This window comes from Hippoglossus hippoglossus, chromosome 17, assembly GCF_009819705.1.
Source record: "Hippoglossus hippoglossus isolate fHipHip1 chromosome 17, fHipHip1.pri, whole genome shotgun sequence".
In the NCBI taxonomy this organism is placed as follows: Eukaryota; Metazoa; Chordata; class Actinopteri; order Pleuronectiformes; family Pleuronectidae; genus Hippoglossus; species Hippoglossus hippoglossus.
In genome coordinates, this window is record NC_047167.1 from 16,429,752 (window position 1) to 16,453,225 (window position 23,474).

Consider the following 23,474-nt stretch of genomic DNA (forward strand, 5'->3'; position numbering starts at 1 on the left):
AAATGAGAGGGAGAAAAACAAATTATTGAATTCAAATTTAAGATTGTAGAAAACATTCTTCCATGTCCCCCATATGTTGCACATTAGTAATCTCAGTGGTTTGGATGAATCTCTGGTCATTTTTCTTTTAATCTGTATATATTTGGGAACTGTTTGGTTTCTCTATACATTTTAACGTCTTGACATTATGTCATGATTTGGTGCTTAAAATTGATCTGAATTGAATACCTGTTATTTAACTTCATTAATCATTTTGCCATGGATTTTTGTGAAGCACTTTGTAACCTTGTTTAGATAAGTGCTGTACAAATAAAAAAATAAAAGTTATATTTGATGTGAAAGGAAAATAACCACAGTAGCCAGAACAGGATGACGAGGTGCGGGGGGCAAACAGCAACAGCGGATTACTGTCTGCTAGAGTTTCGGGAAGTTAAAATCAGTATCCAAGCAACCTGCTGCTGTCACTCACTGGGGGGAAGCCCACACTGGGAGAGTAAGAACATACCAGGAAGCTAAAGAATGAGAGAGGGAGGGCTATGACTTGCTACCCCTTGTTTCTACACACAGTAAACATTACATTCCATAAAAGTAGAGCATATGGAAAGTGACACACGGATGCTCTATACGTGCCAAAGGATTGCTATGTCATGCTAAATGATTGTTTAGTGTTCTCATCATTGTATCGTATGGCATGTGAGATGCATGTAACGCATTTACAGTATGAAGTCATCAGGTAATTATAGCCAGCTGTAATGCAGCTGTCACAATGGGGGTCGTGGAAAACAATGTGCTCTGAGGCAAGTTCACCTGATCTCCCAGCTTAACCCAATCACATTTACGTTCAGTCAAAATAAAGGCCCCTCACACTGTGCACACATACACACGGTCGACTGGGATTTTCTAGTCTTACGCAGAAGATTTGGTCCACTAGGAGGAAGAGGTCACTCAGGAAATAGACAGTGACACTGAATATACACCCTGAGCAGTGAGCAACAAGACTAAAGTGTCAGCAGACTATGAACATATGTGCACATCAATTATTATTTTTTTATTTTCTAATACTGCATGCTACACCTAGTACAAGAGAAAAAGTCAGAAATAAAGTTTTATGACACTCACATTTTGAGATATATGCCTTTATTCCACCAGTATCTGATTGAAAGTAATACTATTTGAACTCTCTCAGAAAAGATTAAGCTTTTGCATCCTCTGTTTAAGCCACCTTTACCTATGCTGCTTTAAAGTAAAGTAAAAGTTAAGTTAAGCATGGTAACGTAAACTGGTATGGTAACGAGGGAGGTTTATTCTCTCAGAGGTGTTTGGTTGCCAGTTAATATGTCACTGACGTTTGTTGTTTTTCCCCTTGTTGCAGATTTAGTGCTGGACTGCTGCTTAACCTGATTCACCAATGCTGCCTGGACAACAGTGTCTGCTGAGTTTCAGTTGGACTAAACATAGATTGCTCTACACCATCCGTTGTATTATACTGTTGATCGTAAATCTGTGTTGTTTTAATGTCCCTGTACGGCATCCTGAATCTACCTCTGTGTATGAGATGTGCTTTATAAATCAAATAGCCTTGCATTGCCACCCTGCAGATAGTATTGATATGGTGGTAAAAGTCAAAGTCAACTTTATTGTCAAGTCTGCCGTATGTATACAGGGTGTAGACAGTATGGAAATGCTGTTTTTTTCTCTTATCCCCAGTGTAAACATAAAATATAAAAGTACGCAACATATTAAGTACTCAAGTGACATAAGTACACAACATAGTAAGCAGTCAAACGGCACAGGGTAGATTAGATGTGACTAATGCAACTGGAATAGTGTATCAATACTGTTTATCCACATGATGAGTAAAACAGCTGCAGACGTTGTATAATAGTTGCATGTAAAAGAGATGAAGTGATTTGTGCATGGTTACATTAAGAAGGAGTTCACACAATGACCATGACTTGTTGCTGAGTTGAGTGTGCAGCCTGCAGCAGCAGCCCAGGCTCCAGCAGCAGCAGCATCACCCACCAGCCCGTCTCCTATCTCAGTCCACACCAAAGGACAAGTCTATTTTGGAGCTTGGAGGCCGGAGCCAAAAAAGGCACGTCAGCTATTTGGCATCGTGAGGTACCCACCGGAGGAGGAAGAGGGGAAAGAAGTGCAGTCACCCGCCCACCGCAGGAGACCAGGGGGGGGATGTTCCACAGGTTCCACAGGTTCCACCATCCTGGATTTACAGCCATTTCGAGGATATTTCAGGAGTAACGCGACTTTTTTTTTGTGTGGATTTTATTGTTTTAAAGCAGCACGTGATACTGTGGGAGTTAAGCTAACATCCGGAAAAACCCTGCTCACCACCAAGAGAAGTTCAAGCCCCTCATGATTCAACGCTATTTCCACCTGAGTGGCTGAAGATTCAAGGTGAATAAGTAACGTTAGACTTAAAACAAATATATATCAACATCGTTTATTAACTTTTTATTCATATTTATATGGAGAAGTTGATGGAAGTTAGAGCTGCGTTTTCCTTTGAGCTCCGGTGAAATTAGCTAAACTTAAACACACCTGTTAAGCTAATTAAATGCTATTTGGCTATTTGGCTAACTGTCTGCTTTTTGTTTTTAAACGTGTTCCAACACATATTAAATAAATAATACTAACTTTAATGTATTTTAGACCCAATGACGCTTTACATTTACTACAGAATAGCTTTGAAGAAGTGTTTTCGTGAGTGTGCAGAATAAAAGCTGGGGCCAGTGGGAGCCATGGTTCTGAAGTGGGAGCCATGGTTCTGAAGTGGGAGCTTTATCTTTATCAAACAGCTGATGTTCCGTCTCTTCTACAAATGGCCATGGACAGAGACGGGCTCTGACAGCTGAGGTTATTTTTGGTCGCAGGCGGTTCAGGCGACAGAGGTGACAAAGCTGCTAAATGTCAGTGTTTGAAAGGCACATATCTGCTCGGTGTGACCTTGTTCCAGGGGGAAATTCGCCTTGTTGTTCCACTACCTGCTCGTTTATAAACCGTGTGTGTGCCAGTGGACGTCTGCAGGGACAGGACCAGACAGGGGGGGCTCGGGTCTGACTGGGACTGTCATGCTATAAACATGCCAATCTGAACCGAGGGGTTATTTTCACACCGTATTTACAGAGCACACATTGGAAACTGTCACATTTTATTATGGTTTGGGTGAAATCTTTGTGAGAAAGTCATTTAAAATGACTGACAGGCTTTGTTTGGAGCATTCAAATCAGGGCTGGGTGATAAGATAGGATAAGATAATCCTTTATTAGTCCCATTACTGGGGAATTTGCAATATTACAGCAGCAAGAGACAACAATAGGCATCAGTAAGTGTAAGGATGATAATACTTAAGTGCAAGGAATATAAAAAATATAGAAAAATATGAATGGAATATAAACTCATATATATCCAGTGTAAAAACAAGAAAAATATGTGCAGTGTGAGAATATATATAGTGAATGGACTGCACATGAACCTTTGTTTTGCACAGACAGAATGAATGTTGCACAGTTAAGAGAGTTTTAAAAAATAATTATAAATTTTCATCAATAACAAAAATCTAATGTATATTGTTTATGCATTTTGCAAACAAAATGAGGAGGTATAACACTAAATTGATGGACCTCAGATGACCACAACTTTCACTCAGGAGCAAAAGGAGTGTTATTATAAAGTTGGCTGTTCATGATAATTATCGATATCGAAGGATTTTTTGACACCTTACAAAATTATAGAGAAATCCAACAGTTCCCACGATTCATGAGCTCACAAGTCCAATAATTATCAGAAATAAAAAAAACTTTTCCCTTTGAAAAGAAAGTCAGATATATTTTCTCAATTTAATTAATACCTAAATTCTATTTTCAGTTCACTTTACATCCCTAAATATAATTATTAATATTAATTACACTTTATCTCAATGAAATTGTTGGCACTATCACTCCACCCATATTCAAATAATTTGTTACTGTTCAGTAAACTGGAATTTCATACTTCAAATTAAAAAAAAAATTTTTGTTTAAATTAGCCAATAGGAGCGTACATTAATGAACAGAATGTATAATGTTGGCCTACAATTAATTTGATTTCCTTCCCCTATTTTGTTTTGGACTATAGGAACAAACAATGGATCCAAACCTGTATGGGGGAGTCCCCAGGTTTCTGACTCGCCCAAAGGCGTTCTCGGTGTGTGCAGGCAAAGATGCCAACCTCAGCTGCACCATCGTGGGCAGTCCGACCCCACTGATCACCTGGGAGAAGGACAAGTTGAAGCTGACGTCTGGGGGGCGCTTCAAGACGGTGGACGATGGAGATGTGTACCGCTTGACCATCTACGACTTAACGCTGGAGGATGGCGGACAGTACATGTGCCGGGCCAAAAACAGCGTTGGGGAAGCTTATGCTGCGGTAACCGTTAAAGTGGCTCTGCCTACAGAGATGGCTCAGAGGGCCCCCGTGTTCATGATGAAGCCCACCTCTGCACATGTAGGCTTGGGAGGCGATGTTGTTTTCCACTGCCGGGTTGCAGCTCACCCTGATGCCAACTTTGACTGGGAAAAGGACGGGCGCTACCTGGGGGAGTCAAACCGCATCAAGATCGTCTCTGACACCGACGGCAGCATTTTGAAGATCCAAAGCGTACGAAACCTGGACACCGGCACCTACACCTGCAGAGCCCAGAACACTGTTGGCCGTGCACATGCTGCCGCAGCTCTCGTCGTAGATGCCCAGGATTCCCATCATCTGTCCGCAGATAAGAACACCTCCCTCCTCTCTCACCTCCAAAAGCGCAAAGAGGAAATGAATAAGGACATCTCCATCTATCGCACTGAAGAGAAGAGCTCCTCTGTTTCTTCGTCTACCACAGATGGTTTCAGTTCTCTGAGTCTGGAAAATGCGCTGAGGGCATCTGCACTGGCACAGCTGCCCAAAGGTGTATTCACCCGTACCTGCACCGTGACTGAGGGCAAACACGCCAAACTTAGCTGCTTTGTGACGGGTCACCCTAAACCCCACATTATCTGGAGGAAGGATGGGATGAACATCGGTGAAGGCCGCAGGCATGTCATTTATGAGGACCAGGCAGAGAACTTCATCCTCAAGGTCCTGTACTGCAAGCAGACTGATAATGGCCTCTACACCTGCAATGCAACCAATATGGCCGGGCAGACCTACAGTGCTGTGTTGGTGACAGTCAAAGGTAAGCCTTAAAATATCTTCGGAAAAGTGATAGCAAACCACTTTTAATAACATTTTTTTACTCAAGTGAAGTGAGTTTTCATTAGAATCATGTTTGTTAAATAAAGCAACACAACTTCTGTTGGGCCCTGTGTCCGAGCGATTAGGTAGTTTTCATGTAGAGTAAAACAAAACCTTTCAATTTCTTGACCGGAGCTCTGACTACGTTGACTCACTGAACTGAAGCACAGTTTAACACAACTGAAACATATTCATCGTGACTCTCAGGCTGAACCAGAGGAGCTGCCGCTGTAACAAACTCACCAAACCCTGTTTTAATGATTTCTATTTCCATTACTGTTGAACCTGATTGGCAATTTCAGCTGCGACTGACAGTCAGCCAGATTTACACAGAGCAAGAACAGGCGTTCAGGGTGAGATGTGGGAATGACAGCGACACCATTCTCCCTATTCTAAGTTAGTGTACCCTCAAACTAATTTTGAAGGTACTATTTTAAGATGAAAAAGTTACATAACGTTGCTTTAAATGCGTCATCTTAGAGGTCAAGAACACTTAATTTCCAGTATTAACAGCATATTCCTAACAGATGCAGGGGTTAAATGATACACAATTTTTAACTAGTGAATATTTACAATAATAGGATAGTATGATTTACTTTAAATAAATGATGGTGCCTATTTTCATTGTAATGAAGGAAGGCGTCTCCTTGTAAATCAGAGAGGCTCATTGTGTGTTTTTCATAGCATAGCATATGGAACAGAGGAAGAAGCTATATGTTATTTGTATAAACAGATTATTGGCTACACAGTCGTGCAAATTACTTCACCAAAGTCTCATTTAGACCTCTCAGAATGTGTGGATTTTCACAACAAGGTTGAATTCTGGCCCGTCCTCTGAAGGAAGGTGTTGTGTTTCATCTATTTTCTGCTGGTGATGAGTCGTTCACAGTTGCTAAGATGGTCGCTCACTTGCTGGGGCAGACTTGCATCTCTGCTAGTATGACTTCCCTTGGGGAGAAATTGGCCCAAGGGAAGAAACTGAAGAATTATAGATTCATGTTGGCTGTTTGTCATCATTCAGTGTCGGTATTGTGCTGCTATGGTGCAGGAGAGTGGATATCTCTTATGTTTGCTGGATTTAAACAAAAAGTGTAATTTGAAAATGTCACATATTTAACTTTTGGTTGTTACACAGCCACTTAACTTTTTACATTAAATACTTTCACCACTGATAAAAAAAATCATATAATAAAATAAATGGTAGGAGCAAATATAGTAAAACAATTACAGCCCTTTAACTGTGGCTCACTTCTAATACACATTGTGTATTTCTGATATTCTGAAATACATGAAACATTGTACTTTGGTGGATTGTTATACATCACTGAGTAATAAAAGGAGGGACCCACCTCTCCCCTGACCAGTATCTTTGTGCAAACTTGTATTCTCTGTGCAAAAATGTTTAAAAGCTAAAACAGTGCAATTGTTCCTTGGAATGTGGACTATAGGAGATGTAGTAAATCTTATTATGTAGTAAATCTCCACATAAAGTAAATGTCATATTTACTTTATGTGGATAGTTGTGATGTACTTAACCCAGTGGACTTCTCCAATAACTCCAAGCGGGCGTCCACATGAGGTATTTAAAATGCTGGCTTAGATCCAAAGCTTGGATATAGATAGAGTTTGAAACTGTAACTACTTTGAAGAGTAGAAACGCACTGACCTACTTTGTCAGTTCTGATGTGATAACTATACTTGATGTTCTTCTGATCTGCTCATACCAGGCCTCTTTTTTCTTCATAATGATGATGATATTTATTCTTATTATTCTTATGCTATTTGTCTCTGCTTGAATGAAAAACAATGCATCATCAACCTCTAGTAACTACTGTATATTAGGAGAATTGGGACTACTAGTTATCTTTGTTTATCTGTTTAATGATGCATTGATTAATGAATTAGTGCTATAGCACTTTGGGCATGGGCTTAAAATTGTATGATTACATATTTAGGAATTCATAAGAACATCCAGACATCCATTGTTTAACTATCAAGCCTTGGCCTCAACATGTGTTTCACATTTGACTGCCCAAAAGCTTTTATTGTACTTACTACTGTTGTATTGTCAGAAACTAAAAAATTAAACAAAAATTGAAAATATTAGATAGCCAAGTCTCAACTCTCAGGTGCTTGAGTTTTCTGAAACACACCACACAGAAATGACACAGATTAAATGCCCAATCTGATGGATTATCTAGCATGCAAGTTTCTAGATTCTCTCACTTCATTTAGAAATTGCACTCACCTGAGCTACAATTTAAAACACAGGGAAATAAAAGCAGAAAGTTGGCAAAAAGGGTTATGGTATCATAAAATATATTCAGGATATTTTATTTGATAAAATGCAAAACCATCAGTATGGTCGTGTAAACTGAAAATTCTGTACATTTCTTTGTGTCAGAGCCCAAAGTGCCGTTCAGGAGGAAGTTGCAGGACATGGAGGTCCAGGAGAAAACATCGGCCACACTGATGTGTGAGGTGCCTGTTGTTGCCACCCATGCCCACTGGTTCATGGAGGAAACAAGGCTGGAGCAAAATACCAAATATTGCATGGAGGAGGAGGGCACCCTGCGTCGTCTCACCATTCACAATGTCACCACCAACGATGACGGTGTTTATATCTGCGAAATGAAAGAAGGCAGTCGCACCGTGGCCGAGCTCACTGTTCTGGGTATAGTAGAGAACATTTTTCTTTCTTTAGTTCCTCTTCATCATTAGGTATTTTGGATGTCAATATGCCATTATCGAGTGTAATAATGTTCCATGACATTTATTCTTATTTGTGAGTCTTTCTTTTTGTAACATCTACTTATTCTCGTATCCCAGGCAATATTACCAAGAAGCTCCCCCGGCGGACGGTGGTTCCTGTCAGCGATACGGTCATTTTCTGTGTGGAGCTGGAGCATCCCTGCCCGGATGCCTACTGGACCCGCAAAGGGGAGAAGCTGAGGGAAGATTCCCGAATTTCCATAGCCTGTGTGCTCAGGCAGTACACGCTCACCATTAGAGATTGCCAGGCTGAAGACTCAGGTGAAATCGCCTTTGTGGCTGGAGACTGCAAGACGTCCACTCGATTCACTGTCACTGGTGAGGATGACACCTGGGTCAAATGCACTTAATTCTGCTTACAAAAACCTATAATTGAGGTTTAGGATCAATTTATGTTTTAAAGTCCAAATATCTTCAGTGAACATAATTATCTTATTTAATTGTCCTTTTATACCTACCAGTATAGCACCTTTGCAGTTTTAAGGTGAATGAGACACTAAGGGATTAAACAAAGTAGTAAGATTCCACTGAAATTATTTTTTAAATAACGGGGGAAATTACAATTGTCATTTTAGGTATGATAATGGTTGTTTTCGCTTTCAAAGAAGCAGCAGTACAGTGTCACAGTATGACTATCACTCTTTCTGCTCCAGCTGCAAGGAAACATCCCCCCGATCCCCCAGTCAATGCTGTGGTGCTGAACAAGACTGACTCATCCATCACCATTCAGTGGTCTCCTCCTGACAGCGATCGCCCAGTGCCCATTAAGTGCTACATTGTGGAGAGGAGGAAGGTTGGCACTCAGACATGGCAGAGGTGCAACGCTGGAGAAACCATTGTTTCCACAGAGATCACCGTCTGCAACTTCACAGAAGAATCCAGCTTCCAATTCCGTATCTCTGCCATAAATGACTTTGGCCAGAGCCCCCACCTGGAGGTGCCTGGAAGCTTCTACCTTGGTAAGGCTGATGTCCCTGTGATATTTGTTCCCATCTGCTGTTGTTGCACACATTCTTTTCTCATGTGTGGTTTACGTGTTGCCTCCAGAACCCACTGCAGAGATAAGGAAAGGCCTGATGAACAGCACTGCAAACTCTGGCGAGGAGTTCTCTGTCGCCATCGAGCTGTCTGCTGTTTGTTCTGGTTTCTGGTACATAAATGGCCGCCTCCTGCGTAGTGGAGCTGACTACCTCATCACCAAGTCCAAGACCACACACACTCTGCTCTTCCGTGTTATGACCATGGAATTTAATGGAGCTGAAGTCAAGTTTGTTGGTGGAGGCTCACAAAGCAGTTGCATCTTATCTGTGAAAGGTAGGCACTTGATCATAGCCAATTCAACTATCAATGGGGAAAATGTTTTAATTTATGTTATCATAGTATTGTAGTTCATTTTCTTGTCTGTATTACATGTTAGATTGATTGGTATTCACTGTATTTGTTGTGAGGAGCCAATCACAAATTCCTTCCTTCCTGACAACTGTATTTTTAGCCCCTCGCGTTAGGTTCATAAACAAGTCCGATCTGACAGAGGTGGTGACCTGCACTGCCCAATCCACTGCTCAGCTGACTGCTGAGGTGTCGGATTACGAAACACAGGTATGCAATGGAAACATACCGAACATCATTTCTAGCTTTTACTTTTTGCTTTCATACATTAAATTAAAATACTTTAAATTTTACAAGCACTCTGGGATAGAAGATTTACGAGTGCTAGGATTTCTGTTATTGTGACTTACTGCCTACACTTAAAACCTTTTTTCGAATTGTCTTAATAAATGACGAAAGACTATCCTTTAAAGCTGTGACACTCTTATCCAAATATGTGGGATACATGTCAACTTTCCACCAAACATTGCTTGTTACTACTAAAGTGACTTTTGTAGTAGTACTTTTTAAACCACAACATTTACTGGATCTGGTCTATTGTGTCAATCTGTTCTGTGTTTCTTTTCAGGTGGTTTGGATGAAGAACGGGCGAGAGGTGAAAATGGGCAAGAAGTATGAATATGTCATCATTGACCGCAAGAGGATCCTGACGGTACACAATGTTACTGAAGAGGATGTGGGCGTCTACGAGTGTGTTTTAGCTGAGGACAAGATGTCCCTGCAACTCTCTCTTAAAGGTACACTTATCAAAATGATATTTACTGATACTCACAGAGCCACAGCACATCGGTCTTCTATTGATTGATGAATTCATTAATCTATGAAGCCAATGTTTTGCCAAATTTCTTAAGTACTAAATATGTCCTGTGTGGCACAGAGATGATCTCATAAAAGGAACTGTACTCCTACATGCAGACAGTTTGTCTCAGACAATCTGATACACTGTAATGTGATCTGCACTAAAGGGCACTAGCATGTGCTTATCAGCCATCAAGCAGAGGAAAGCTATCTGTCATCATGTAGTCAACTCCAGTGTGGCCCTGCTTCTACAATTCCCACTCTTTATAAACATAGCTCCTCTAATAACAGATTTACAGTACAGATATTATAAGAGATTTAATTTAATGCCACAAAGGTTTAACATCTATTAACCAAGTTAAGAAACATCTGTATTTAAATATATGGAAGCCAAAAAATGTTATTTTCCATCTCTCTTCCTCTAAGATGAACCTGCCAAGTTCCTGAACAAGGCCAGAGGTGCCATGGGACTGTCATCGTCCCTTAAAGGAGATCTTGAGCTGAGCTGCGAGGTATCTCCTGCCAGCGCTGCCGTTGTGTGGAGAAAAGATCAGGTGGAGATCACTGAGGACCAAAGAACTGCCATGATCTCCAAAGGGACTCAAAGGAAACTCGTCATCAAGAACGCCAAGAAAAGTGACGAAGGACATTACTCCTGTGAGACGGCAGCAGACAAAGTCACATTCCAGGTCAAGATAAAAGGTGAGACTATGATTATTTTTTAGTGTGGTATTCAACATTTGACTGCACGTTACAGATATAAATTTCCTCACTGTGTTTTCTTCTCAGAAACTCAAGCCGTTGCTGCCTTCTCCGACAAAGAGTCAGTCCAGAAAGAGGTGAAGGCCACTCTCTCGCAGAAAGCAACTCTTAGTTGCAGTGTGTCTGACAGCAAGACAGAGGTCAAATGGTATAAAGATGGCAAGCAGCTGATATCCAGCAGGACCATATACTCAGAAGTAAAAGGCACTGCTCGTCAGCTGGTGTTTGAAAAGGTGGAGAAGAGTGATGCTGGAGAATATACCTGTGAAGCTGGCGGGGATAAGCTGGTCTTCAAGATATCTGTTTCAGGTAGCACAAATCAATTAATTGATATGTAGAATGTAATAAATATTTTCAGTTTGTCATATCAATTTTAAATGTCCCAAATAAGAGTTGATTATGTTCTCCTAGTATTTAGTATCATCATATTTTCACAATACTGATAAAGAATGTCAGTTATATACCTTTCAATCCTTGCCCATAGTTACTCTGTAACTCTCATTTATGTTATTCTCAGAGGCCCAGGCAGCCTTCTTCAACAAAGAGTCAGTCCAGAAGGAGGTGAAAGCTACTCTCTCACAGAAAGCTATTTTAAGCTGTGAGGTAGCAGATAGCAAGACAGAGGTGAAGTGGTACAAGGAGGCCAAGCTGCTGACCTCCAGCAAGACAATCCATGCAGAGTCGAAAGGCCAGAGTCGCCAGCTGGTTATCGACAGTGTGGAGAAGAAGGATGCTGGAGAGTACATTTGTGAAGCCGGGACAGAGAAGCTTGCTTTTAAGATTCAGGTGGAAGGTAAGCGAAGGGGATTTTCAAAATAACAAGTAGCCTAATGCATGCTTGTTTGTCAAAAATGAAAGAGTAGCACCTCACATTTACATTGTATGGATCTTCCATCAGAGCGGAAGTCATTCTTCTCCAACAAGGAGTCTGTTCAGAAGGAGGTGAAAGCAACGTTCTCCCAGAAAACCACTCTGAGCTGTGAGGTTTCTGATTCCAAGACAGAGGTGAAGTGGTACAAGGACGGCAAGCTGCTGACTTCTAGCAAGACTATTCATACAGAGTCTAAGGGCAAATGTCGCACGCTGGTGATCGACAGCGCTGAGAAGAAGGATGCTGGAGAGTACATGTGTGAGGCTGGGACTGAGAAGTTGGTCTTCAAGCTCCAGGTGCCAGGTAGGGTGCTGAGACTGAAGTGGCTTAAATATTCTCCTGATTAATTTACTCAGTAATGCAGATGCTGGTTTTTGTCGTCTACATTCATGCTTCATCTTCTCCACAGACACACAGATCCAATCGGTATTCTCTAACAAGGAGTCAGTCCAGAAGGAGGTGAAAGCCACTCTCTCACAGAAAGCCATTTTAAGCTGTGAGGTAGCTGATACGAAGACAGAAGTGAAATGGTACAAGGATGGAAAGCTCCTCACATCAAGCAAGACCATTCATGCAGAGTCAAAGGGCAAGAGTCGCCAGCTGGTGATGGACAGCGTGGAGAAGAAGGATGCTGGAGAGTACATCTGTGAGGCTGGGACTGAGAAGTTGGCCTTTAAGATTCAGGTGGCAGGTGAGGAAAATGCATTATATTTACACGGTTTATTTTAAGTCTTGTTTGTGTTCATTGTCCGTTCAGTTAAATAATGTGCTGTGATACACACACATTTTTAAGAATTAAAATAGTAAAAGTTCTCACTGGTTTGACAAGCAAAACAATATTTAGAAAAATGTCACTCAAACCGATTTGACAATTCATATACGGTACACTGAACTTAACTTGAAGTCATGCTATCTTTTTTCATTTTGATAAAAAAACATTTATCATGTGAAACTGGTGGATATGTGTTTTGATTTGTGTTTTCTTTTTGTGGTCTACTTTTTTGGCTGCATTATGGGTTGCTTTAGTATTTAGATATTTGACAGGCTTTGCTCAAATGTCTTAAGTCCAGTATTGACTCAGATGTTTATGTTAATGAGTGATAATTGAAATGGTCATAATATCTAGAGATTTGTTACTTATATCTTGTATTTTGTGGTTCTGCCGTTCACTCAGTCAGAAAGAGTTGTTGTCAGACGTTCCTCTGTAGCCACCTTCAAATGATTAATCAGTTTTTTCTTAGTGCAGACTTTTACATTGATCGATCTCTCAACTTAATGTGCGTAATGAGTTTATGGCCCTTTGTTCCACATCTATAAAGTTTGATTTGATGTGTTCAATTCATCTAGAGCAGGGTTATAGTGGTCTAGAGTCTGTTTTTGTACTGGTAATTGTCCATACTCCTTTACAGTTACTTCTACACAAATCGGTGCTAAATCTGGTTCCCTCAAAAAAGAGTCTGTCCAGAAGGAGGTGAAATCCACTCTCCTCGAGCCAGGCACTCTGAGCTGGGAAGTAGTTGATAACACGACAGAGGTGAAATGGTACAAAGATGGCAAACTGCTGAGTCCCAGCAGTCCAGTTGCCTTGGAATCAAAGGGCAAGATTCATCAACTGGTGGTGGACAGTGTAGAGGAGAAAAATGCGGAGGAGCACATCTGTGAGGTCCGAACAGAAAGTTTGGCATTTAAAGAACAGGTGACAGGTACGAGGACGTTGAAGGGGATGACACATGTCAGAAGGATTTGACTCATGCAAAGCTAAAGTCTGGTTGTCAGATTTCAGATGAATCACAACAAAGCTAAATAACAGCTGTAGCGGAGGATTTGATTTTTTGAGTTGTTTAATTTAGTTTCTTTTATTGTTGTGATGTGTTTCTGTTGTTACACACATTTGTGCATATCACTCAGACCAAAAGTCTGAGACCACTTTCCCATTTTCTGGATCACTCTGTAGCGGCACAGAACTATTTGCTGAACTCAGCTATAGTGCACAATGCCATTACATATTCTATTATATGTTTTCAGAGATTCAAGCCAAATCGGCCTTCTCCAAAATGGAATCAGTCCAGAAGGAGGTGAAAGCCACTCTCTCACAGAAAACCATTTTAAGCTGTGAGGTAGCTGATACCAAGACAGAAGTGAAATGGTACAGGGATGGAAAGCTGCTGACCTCCAGCAAAACAGTTCATGCAGAGTCAAAAGGCCTGAGTCGCCAGCTGGTGATCGACAGCGTGGAGAAGAAGGATGCTGGAGAGTACATCTGTGAGGCTGGGACTGAAAAGCTGGCCTTTAAGATTCAGGTGGCAGGTAGGAGGAATACAATGTTGCTTGTAAATGTGTATTGAATTTGTTTTATTTGTTATGTTATAGTGTGTGCAGATTTGTTCATTGCAGTTGAAAAGATTTGGTTGTGTTCATGTATTGTGTTGACTGATATGTTCTTATTTGTTTACATCACATTTTTTACTTACTGTGCAGAAGCCCCGGCTGGCTTCTCCAACAAGGAGTCCGTCCAGAAGGAGGTGAAAGTTACTCTCTCCCAGAAAGCCACCTTGAGCTGTGAGGTTTCTGATTCCAAGACAGAAGTGAAGTGGTACAAGGACGGCAAACTGCTGACTTCCAGCAAAGCAGTTCACATGGAGTCAAAGGTCAAGAGTCGTGAGCTGGTGATTGAAAAAATAGAGAAAAAAGATGCTGGAGAATACACCTGCGAGATTGGAACAGAGAAGCTGGTATATAAGCTGCATGTGACAGGTAAAATATATTTTGAATATAACTAATTTTCTTACAATATTTATAAGAAAGCTGCTGAACAAAAGTTCTCATTTCTCTATAGAAGAAGCTGTCAAGTTCCAGAAGAAGTCTGTCAAAGACACATGTATTGTTCAAGCAAGTGAAAACATTGTTTTGACCACTGAGCTGACCTCGGAGAGTGGAAGTGTGAAGTGGTTGAGAGATGGTGTGGAGATCAAAGAGGGCAGAAAGTATGAAATGAAAAAAGAGGGACATTGTCGTACCTTGATAGTAAATTCCACCGAAACTAAAGACAGCGGAACGTATTCCTGTCAAACTGCTCATGACAAACAGGAGTTCAAAGTTCAGGTCAAAGGTAGGTCTTTAAGTTTATAACCCTCTGATAATGCTGCATAGATTTATTTTGATATCTAACACCCGCCGTTTCGTTTCAGAATCAGCTTTGAAGTTTGTTGTCCCCCTGAAGTCTGTGGATGTGGAGTTGGGTGGGACACTTAGTCTGATGTGTGAGCTCAATCATGCCTCAGGCGATGTTGTCTGGCACCTTAATGGCCGTGAGATTAAACCTGGAGGAAGGAACTGTGTCAGGACAGATGGTGCTAAGCGGGTCCTCACTGTGACTGGCATGACGAAGGAATATGAAGGAGAATATAGCTGTGAATGTCGAAATGACAAGACCTCTGCCAAAATCTCCTCTAAAGGTAATTCACCTTTTAATTAAAATTGAAATCTGTTGAATGCTGAACTTGTTTTCATATCATTTGGCTTAATTTGATGCCTCCCATTCCTTTCAGTGCCCAGAGTAGTGAGGCTGACTACTAAACTCAATAATGTGGCTGCAATGGAGGGAAAAGACGCCATCTTCAAATGCGCTGTCACTCCAGCAGACGTCAATGTCAAGTGGTTCCACAACAGCATACCCATCACTGCCGGGCCAAAGTATAAGATAGAGCACGGTGGGAACACTCACTCACTCACCATAACCTCTGTCACCCAAAAAGATGCTGGAGAGATTAGCGTTGATGCAGAAGGCAAAAGCTGCAAAGCTACTTTACAAGTGCAACGTAAGAATGTGCATCTATTGTTAATATATCTATTTTAAATTTGTTAATTAATGTAACATCCTCATTTAACATTTCTTTGTGCCCCAATTAGATGAGCCTGTAACCTTTAAGAAGAAGCTGGAAAACCTGACAGTGGAGGAGCAGAGTGAAGTGAAGATGGAGGTGGAGCTCAGTAAGAAATCGGATGAAGTCAGGTGGATGAAGAACAGCATCGTGTTGCAGGCTGCAGGAAACTTGGAGATCCGGGTGGATGGAGCCAAGCAGGCTCTGGTCTTCAAGAGCGTGACTCATGGTGATCGTGGCATCTACTCCTGTGAAACTCTGGATGACAAGACCCAGGCCAAGCTCACTGTAGAAAGTAAGAGTTAACCACATTCACATATGTTTCAATATACAATATTCTGTATTTATGCACATACCTTCACCTTAAAAAGAGACTGTTCTCCAGTGATATGTGTTTGGTTATAAATGTGAAGTTACAAGCCTGAAAATCTTGCCATCATATTTACACTCCAACATTTTGTTCCTTCTTTCTTCAGTGAAGAAGATCCAGGTAATAAAGGGCCTTCCAGAAACCAAGGCACATGAGACAGAGACAGTGACACTTGAGGTAGAGCTCAGCCAGGCGGATGTTGAAGGCTCCTGGACCAGGGATGGGTCCAAGTTAAAGCCAGGGGCCAACTGTCGTATCACAGCACTGGGAAAGAAGCACGCTCTTACGCTGTCCAATCTTAAGAGAGACGATGCAGGAACTATTTCCTTCCAAGCTGAGGGTGTCCATACATCAGGCAAACTGATTGTCACAGGTAAGGGCTACTTCCTGTTTGTCTGCTCCTCTGTTGGTAGGGTCTTGGCTGACCGATCTTCTTCTGTTATAAAGTACCTCTTTATGATTGAGAGTCTACATTGTCACCTACTGCCCAATGGTTGTTGATTTTACAGAACCGCCTGCTATGATCTCCACACCCATTATCGATATGAGTGTTCCTGAGAAGGAGAAGGTTACTTTTGAATGTGAAGTGTCCAGAACAAATGCAGATGTTAAATGGTTCAAGGTGAGTCTGCAGATCAAAGACTGGAAAAACGAACTACTGAACAATTATAACGTGTAAAAAATGATTCATTTTCAGGATGATGTGGAACTGAAACCAGGGAAAAACTATGGCATCCATTTGTTGGGCAGAAAGCGCACTTTGGTCATCAGCAAATGCACCCCTGCAGATACAGGCAGTTACGTCTGTCGAACCACTGATGATAACACGTCTGCCAAGCTCATCGTTCATGGTAAACATCTCTCCTGTCATGAGGCACAGAAATCAATCAGGGACTCTCATTTAGGGTACTGTATAAAATCTATAGTTTATGAAAATGCCTTCAAATATTTCCCTACAGCCAGAGATATCAAGATAATTAAGAAACTGGAGGATGTGGAGGTGATGGAGAAGGAGAGTGCTGCATTCGTCTGTGAAATCTCACACGATGAAGTGGACTGTCAGTGGTACAGAGGAAGTACTAAAGTCAAAGTGAGTGACAACATCAAGATGAGACAAGAGGGTAAGGAAAAACTGAGTATGTATTATTATTATGATTAATTCATTACATGTTGCTACTATAATCAAATTTGTATTTTAATCCAGGCAGAACCTATGTACTGCTGTTTAAGTCTGTTTCCCCAGAGGATATGGGTGATATTAAATTTACAGCTGAGAAGACCTCTTCATCTGCAAAACTCAAAGTGAAAGGTAAACAAGTAAATATGTTATGAGCTGAAAACATTTAACAAACGCTTTATATGTTGTTGCATGGATTAGTTAACCTTTATTTTACAATGTTCAGATGTGGTTGCAAATGGGTTCTTTATTCCTTTTGGCAAATGTTGTCAGAAAGTTACAATAAATAATTAAATATTCCTGCACATTTGAAACTTAACTTTCTCCTAAAATGTAAACAATTGAGCTGCTCTAAAATGATCACTTTGCTATTTTGAAGTCAAATAGTGAATTTCATGGGCAATTTTGATCTCCACATTTCAGTTGGTTTAGCGAGCCACATGTAAAAGGTAAGAAGTTTAGTGCAGTGTTGTCCTGCTTTAAGAGCTCATGCAGTGCATCATTCTGATAATATTTAGTCTGATGGAAAAAAGTAAATCCAGTTGCAACTCACATTTACATTGTTATGCCTCATTGAGGCCTGATGGCAAAGAGAACACACATCTATTAGCTGAGGTTTACGATAATTTCCCCAGGGTTTTATCATAGCTTTCTTTCCTGACTGAATGCAGTGAAGCAAACATGTGATTTGTACATATGACCTAATTGGTCCAGTGATTTTGGAGTATTTTAATGATTGGAAATAATCTCCAAATGTTCGCAAGAACAATAATCTACCTAAAACTATTTTAAAGATACAAATTTTGTTTTATACTCATAGCAAACTTTGCTATCACAAGTTTCATCACTTAGTGTCTTGCTGGATGTAGTCAAGCAGCAAATGGCTGCCATGCACTGATTCCTTTTTAATGTGGTGTGCCATTATACATTCTTGCTGTCCGCTTTAGCTTTAATGTGCCATTACACTTCAGCCCCATTTGCTCTGGCTTGAGCGTAATTCAATTGCGAACATCGCCTGTCCTAAAGTGCGCTTAGGCAAGGGCTTTGGCAAGGCTTATGCATTCATAGCCCCCAATGTTTCTTTATGGCAGCATACGTGATAGTTGTCACTGATTCCGTGTTATTGTTACTGTAGAGCTGCCAGTCAAGTTTGTGAAGAGACTCAGGGATAAGATAGCGATGTTTAAGCATCGTGGTCATCTCGAATGCCAAGTGTCACGTGCCAGTGCAAAGGTGAAGTGGTACAAGAACAAGACAGAAATCAAACCCAGCAAGAAGCACGAGATCAGAAGTGAAGATGTGTACCGAAAACTCACCATCAATGATGTGGACTCCGTGGACGAAGACACATATACCTGTGACGCTACTGATGACCAGACGTCCTGTAAACTGCTTGTAGAAGGTAACACGATAGAAGATGACAAAGGTTAATTTTAAGCTTGGAGTCCGGTTTAGCAGTTGTAGGGTCTAAGTGTACGACTGCAACTTTATACATACTCAACAAATCAAGCCATCAGACAATGAGGTATCTGTTTGTCTGTCTACTTATCTGTCTGTAACGATTAAGTATTGTATTAACGACAAATAGTAGAAGATTATTTTTACTTTGCAACAAGTTTAATCTACTAAAGAAATTACCATAGAAATTGATATTTATAATTGTTAAAATTAAATTAACAAATTAACACCACTACAAGTGAAGTAACCTATACAGTTGTTTTCAGTTATTCTGATTGATTAGGCATCTGCTCAGGTTGAAGTTTGGTGGGAAAGGTCATTTCAGGTTTTTCAAGTTCATTGACAAAGAATAGGCCTTTTTCATGGAAGACATTTTCATATGTCACAGTAGAAGAAGTACAAGTGTAAAAGTAAACGTCATGATGAGTGAATTCGGTGCTTGGTTTTGGGTTGCTGATATTGTGCATGCTTGCTCACTGTCACAATGTCCGTGCTCACAAGGATCTTTGAATAGCCATCGTCAATGTCATGACTAACATCTGTGCTTTTCCTACTGTGACAAGTCAGCAGAGTGAGATGTCACAAATATGTGAAAACACACGTGTGATAGTACCACAAGTGTACAGAGGCTTTAGAATGTGACAAAAACCCTAGTAGATGATTTAGTTTGAGTTGCACTGCATGTACAGTAATTGTGTTTTACTTTATGATGCATTGTTTTGCTTATTTCAGTTGTATAATTTTTTTATGAGATTTGGGGACATGGTCCAAATTTTTTTTCTACTATTGTGATTTATTCTTGTAACATGTAGGCTCTGCTAAATGATCCATGGACCATTAATAGTTGCCAAGTTCGTATACTAGAACTAGGTCAAACTAGGTTCTGTACTGTATCGGTAAAAATGTCATTAAGTAATAAGAGATTTCAGTACATGTGCTCAATTTGATTTGAGGTAATTTAAAAAATAGTGTCTCCAAGTTTATTTTTCAAATCTAATTTCATATCCAGTTTCGATTCTGGGTTTGTTTAACAATACGATTGCTCAATACATTGTCAGATCTCAAGCAACATTTACAGTAAGATTTGAGATTTGATGTGTTTGAGAGTTGTAAAGTGTATGTAATCTGTCTTATAAAGGATAAACCAGTACTTTAACTGCATGAAATAACTTCAATGAATTTTAACTTAACCATTTTTTTCGTGGCCCCTCCAGAGCAGTCCATCAGCATTGTGCGGGAGCTTAGTTCAGTAGAAGTGACAGAACCTTTCGCAGCTGTCTTTGAAGTTGAAATCAGTATGGAACTGGTGAAACCTCCTATATGGACTCTGAATGGAGTTGCTGTGCAGGAGAGTGCAGATGCTGAAATGGAGAAAGAGGGCACGCTGCACCGTCTCACTTTCAAAAAGACCAAAGCATCAATGACAGGACCTGTGCAGTTTACAGCTGGGAAGAGCAAATCTCTTGCCCAACTCACAGTAAAAGGTAAAGGGGTCAATCCAGTAGTTATGATCAATAGTATTTGTTTATTTGCACAAACGTTCTGTTCAAAAATCCTAATCAGATTCTGTTCCTCATATTTAGAGCGTCCACTTGAGATTGCAGAGCCCATTAAAGATGTCAAGGCGAAGGAGAAAAGCTCTGCCCTGTTCTGCTGCAAATTCTCTGCCGCAGCCAAAGAGGTGAACTGGTTTAAAGGTCAGGTACTTCTGGCAGCATCAGACAAGTACAACATGAAGAAAGACGGCACAAGGGCTCAGCTTACTATTCAAGGGCTAACTGGAGAAGACAGCGGAGAGTACCGCTGTCAGTCCGGACCTGCTGAGACCAGAGGCACACTCACTGTCGAAGGTACAGTGTGCACCTTTGAATACCAGTCTTACAGCTGCTGTCAGGAACACAGACACACAAAGGCAGCATGATGCAATGGAGATATAAAGAAAAACTCACTTACCGGCAGACAGGTGGATAAACAGTTTAAGTGGACAAGCAGTAATACAAACATTACTATACACACGTAGAAGTAACTAATCAGTTTGAGGTTTACAATTAGATTAGCTGGAGAAACTCGAGGGCAGGATTTAAATCAACTATTGACACAAATGATTTTCAAAATCAAAGCACAGAAAGTCCTTTTCTTATTGAAACATTGTATATTATAGCATCTGTTTTTGAATGTTTTTGGACTAAAGTGGTCTCTGAACTAAAACGACCATCTTTTTTCTTTTCTATAGTGCGAGAAATTAAAATCACCAAGCACTTGGTCGACACAGAGGTTGATGAAGACAGCGATGCAGTGTTCACGTGTGAGATTAACTATGCAGATGAAGAGGCACAGTGGCTTCTGAAAGACAAGGTGCTCTTGACTAATGAAGTCAACACCATCTCTCATGAGGGGAAGGTTCACAAGCTCATGCTGAAGAACATGGCTCCTCAGGACGGGGGGACCATCACCTTTCAAGTGCGCAAGGTGAAAGAGTCTGTTACACTCAAAGTGAAAGGTAAGAACAGTCATGTACACAAAAAAAATTCTCACTTAACACAATGAAGGGAACCAAGTTTCTCTCTTGAGTGACATTTCATAAAATCATTTTATTTTAACATAATATATGCACATCACACCACTCTTTACTTTCTCCCCTTTGCCCTGCAGAGAAGCTAGCTGTGTTCCTCAAGTCTCTCGATGATGTCATCGGAGAGGAGAAAGGCATGATAACTCTGACATGTGAGGCATCCAAGCCCAGGGTTTCACCTATATGGAGAAAAGAAGGTAAAGTCTTGAAGGCTGGACCCAAGTATGAGCTCCTCCACACAGGCAAGTCTTTGGGCCTGATCATCAAGGACGCCACCAAAGACGATGCTGGGGAGTACAGTTGTGATCTCGGAACTGAAGTTTCCAAGGCAAAGGTCACTGTCAGAGGTTGGTACTGTTTAAGATAAACAGTTCTGCTGTGTTAGCCTAGTTCTTCGGCATCTTTGTCATTTTATGATCTCTGTCCCAATTTTAGAGATTGGCATTGGAATTACCAAATGGCTTAAGTCTGCTGAGGTAAACGAGGGGGAGTCATGCAGCTTTGAGTGCATCTTATCTCGTGAGAACACAGATGAGTGCTCGTGGACTCTGAATGGCAAAGCCATTTCAAACGGAGGCCGTTTCAATGTCACCAATAAAGGCCGCAAGTACATGCTAACCATTAAGGATGTCACCCCTGCCGATGCTGGTGAGGTGGTCTTCAACATTAAAGACTTGAGCACTAAAACCACATTAACAGTTGAAGGTAAGCTGCATATATATCGTCGAGAAGCCTAGAAAGTTACCAAATAGACTAAGTTCTTGAAATAAACATGTCAACATCCCTGGGTGCAGGCAGAGCTTCATCTGTGTCCAAAGGACTGCAGAATGTTAGCGCTGTTCAAGGGGAAGATGCTTTATTTACCTGTGAGGTGACACAGGCTAGATCCACTGTAAAGTGGGCCAAGGAAGGCAAAGCCATCAAGAAGAGCCAGAAGTACGACATCAGCCAAGAGGATAAGGTCATGAAGCTCACCATCCATATTGTCTCTGCCCAAGACTCAGGAGAGTACAGCTGTGAAGTCGTTGGAGGTGCAACCACCAAAGCCCAACTGGAAATTAAGGGTGAGACTTCCTTTTTACATTTTTCTTTAATTCCATATTAGTACAGTTTTTTCAATCTTTGATAATATGAGCATTTAAGAGACTTACCTATGACAACACTTGTTAAAAATATCAATATCTTAAATTGGCATCAGTTCAGGGGTAATGTTATTTTCTGAAACCATGGAGCAAGATTTTCGCAAATTTCAAACTGTGCCTTCAGTTTTTGTGAGGCTGTTCTCTTTTTTACAGCGCCAATCCATAAATTCACTGAAGTGCTAAAGGACAGCCAGGCAGACGAGAAGAGCTCTGTGACCTTGCAGTGTGAGACAGCTCAAAGCCCATCCACAGTGATTTGGCTTAAAGGGCACACAGAGCTCAAGGCAGGAGGTCGATATGAGATGTCCCAGAAAGAGCGGGTCTTAACTCTCACCATCAAACAGCTGGAGGATAAAGACACAGATATCTACACCTGTGATGTGATCACTGCTAAGAACATGGCAAAGGTGACAGTCAAAGGTAAGAACTTTATACAAGTGTGTCTTGCATAGTTGATTATCTTTATATTTCTTAAAGAGTTAATTTAATAAACATGACGGGAATATCATGCTTTTAAAAATATGATAAGGATATAGTTGGGAAGAAAATGAACATCTGCTAAGATATTACTTACCTGGTGTTAACCATTTCATTCGATTAAAGAGCATGAAAAACTAACATTCATACACTATAGTATAGTATAATTTTTTCTCAGTTCTTCCATCCAAGTTGCAGTGTTGTCATGGCTCATAGTTTGGTTAGGTTTCAATTTAAAGGGCACCTTGTGGATTTTGTGGCTTGATTGTTTTAAATGGGGATCTGCTACATATGTTTGCAGTGTCAGTTCCACTGATCTGCCTGAGTTACAGTTGTGCTAAGGTCACACCCCTCTATAGCCATCCATCCTCTCACCATCAAAGACCTGACTCCTCGAGGCTCATGCACATATACTTACTGATGCATAGCAATGACACACTTGGTGGCTGTTATTGTCAGGAGGATGCCAATACCATTCCCAGGCACTTACACATCTGCCTTAGGTGTAGAGTTGGCAAAATGCAATAG

At 40.8% G+C, this 23,474-nt stretch overlaps 1 protein-coding gene across 1 annotated transcript in view; it reads left to right on the forward strand.

Annotated features, from left to right (window-relative positions):
* Nucleotides 1-2,075: 2,075 nt before the first annotated feature.
* Nucleotides 2,076-23,474, forward strand: part of LOC117778863 (obscurin-like) — a 54,722-nt gene continuing 33,323 nt past the window's right edge. Inside the window, 33 exon segments of the mRNA XM_034614725.1 lie at nucleotides 2,076-2,415; nucleotides 4,135-5,218; nucleotides 7,682-7,951; nucleotides 8,107-8,367; nucleotides 8,703-9,008; nucleotides 9,097-9,363; nucleotides 9,542-9,648; nucleotides 10,007-10,175; nucleotides 10,663-10,938; nucleotides 11,026-11,307; nucleotides 11,516-11,791; nucleotides 11,897-12,172; nucleotides 12,279-12,560; nucleotides 13,279-13,572; nucleotides 13,895-14,176; nucleotides 14,348-14,623; nucleotides 14,706-14,978; nucleotides 15,058-15,324; nucleotides 15,418-15,687; nucleotides 15,779-16,045; nucleotides 16,227-16,493; nucleotides 16,630-16,742; nucleotides 16,818-16,971; nucleotides 17,080-17,241; nucleotides 17,325-17,429; nucleotides 18,433-18,699; nucleotides 19,970-20,239; nucleotides 20,339-20,605; nucleotides 20,989-21,255; nucleotides 21,408-21,674; nucleotides 21,763-22,032; nucleotides 22,122-22,391; nucleotides 22,623-22,889. Coding sequence (XP_034470616.1) covers nucleotides 4,144-5,218; nucleotides 7,682-7,951; nucleotides 8,107-8,367; nucleotides 8,703-9,008; nucleotides 9,097-9,363; nucleotides 9,542-9,648; nucleotides 10,007-10,175; nucleotides 10,663-10,938; nucleotides 11,026-11,307; nucleotides 11,516-11,791; nucleotides 11,897-12,172; nucleotides 12,279-12,560; nucleotides 13,279-13,572; nucleotides 13,895-14,176; nucleotides 14,348-14,623; nucleotides 14,706-14,978; nucleotides 15,058-15,324; nucleotides 15,418-15,687; nucleotides 15,779-16,045; nucleotides 16,227-16,493; nucleotides 16,630-16,742; nucleotides 16,818-16,971; nucleotides 17,080-17,241; nucleotides 17,325-17,429; nucleotides 18,433-18,699; nucleotides 19,970-20,239; nucleotides 20,339-20,605; nucleotides 20,989-21,255; nucleotides 21,408-21,674; nucleotides 21,763-22,032; nucleotides 22,122-22,391; nucleotides 22,623-22,889 — 8,722 coding nt within the window. The 5' untranslated portion in view covers nucleotides 2,076-2,415; nucleotides 4,135-4,143.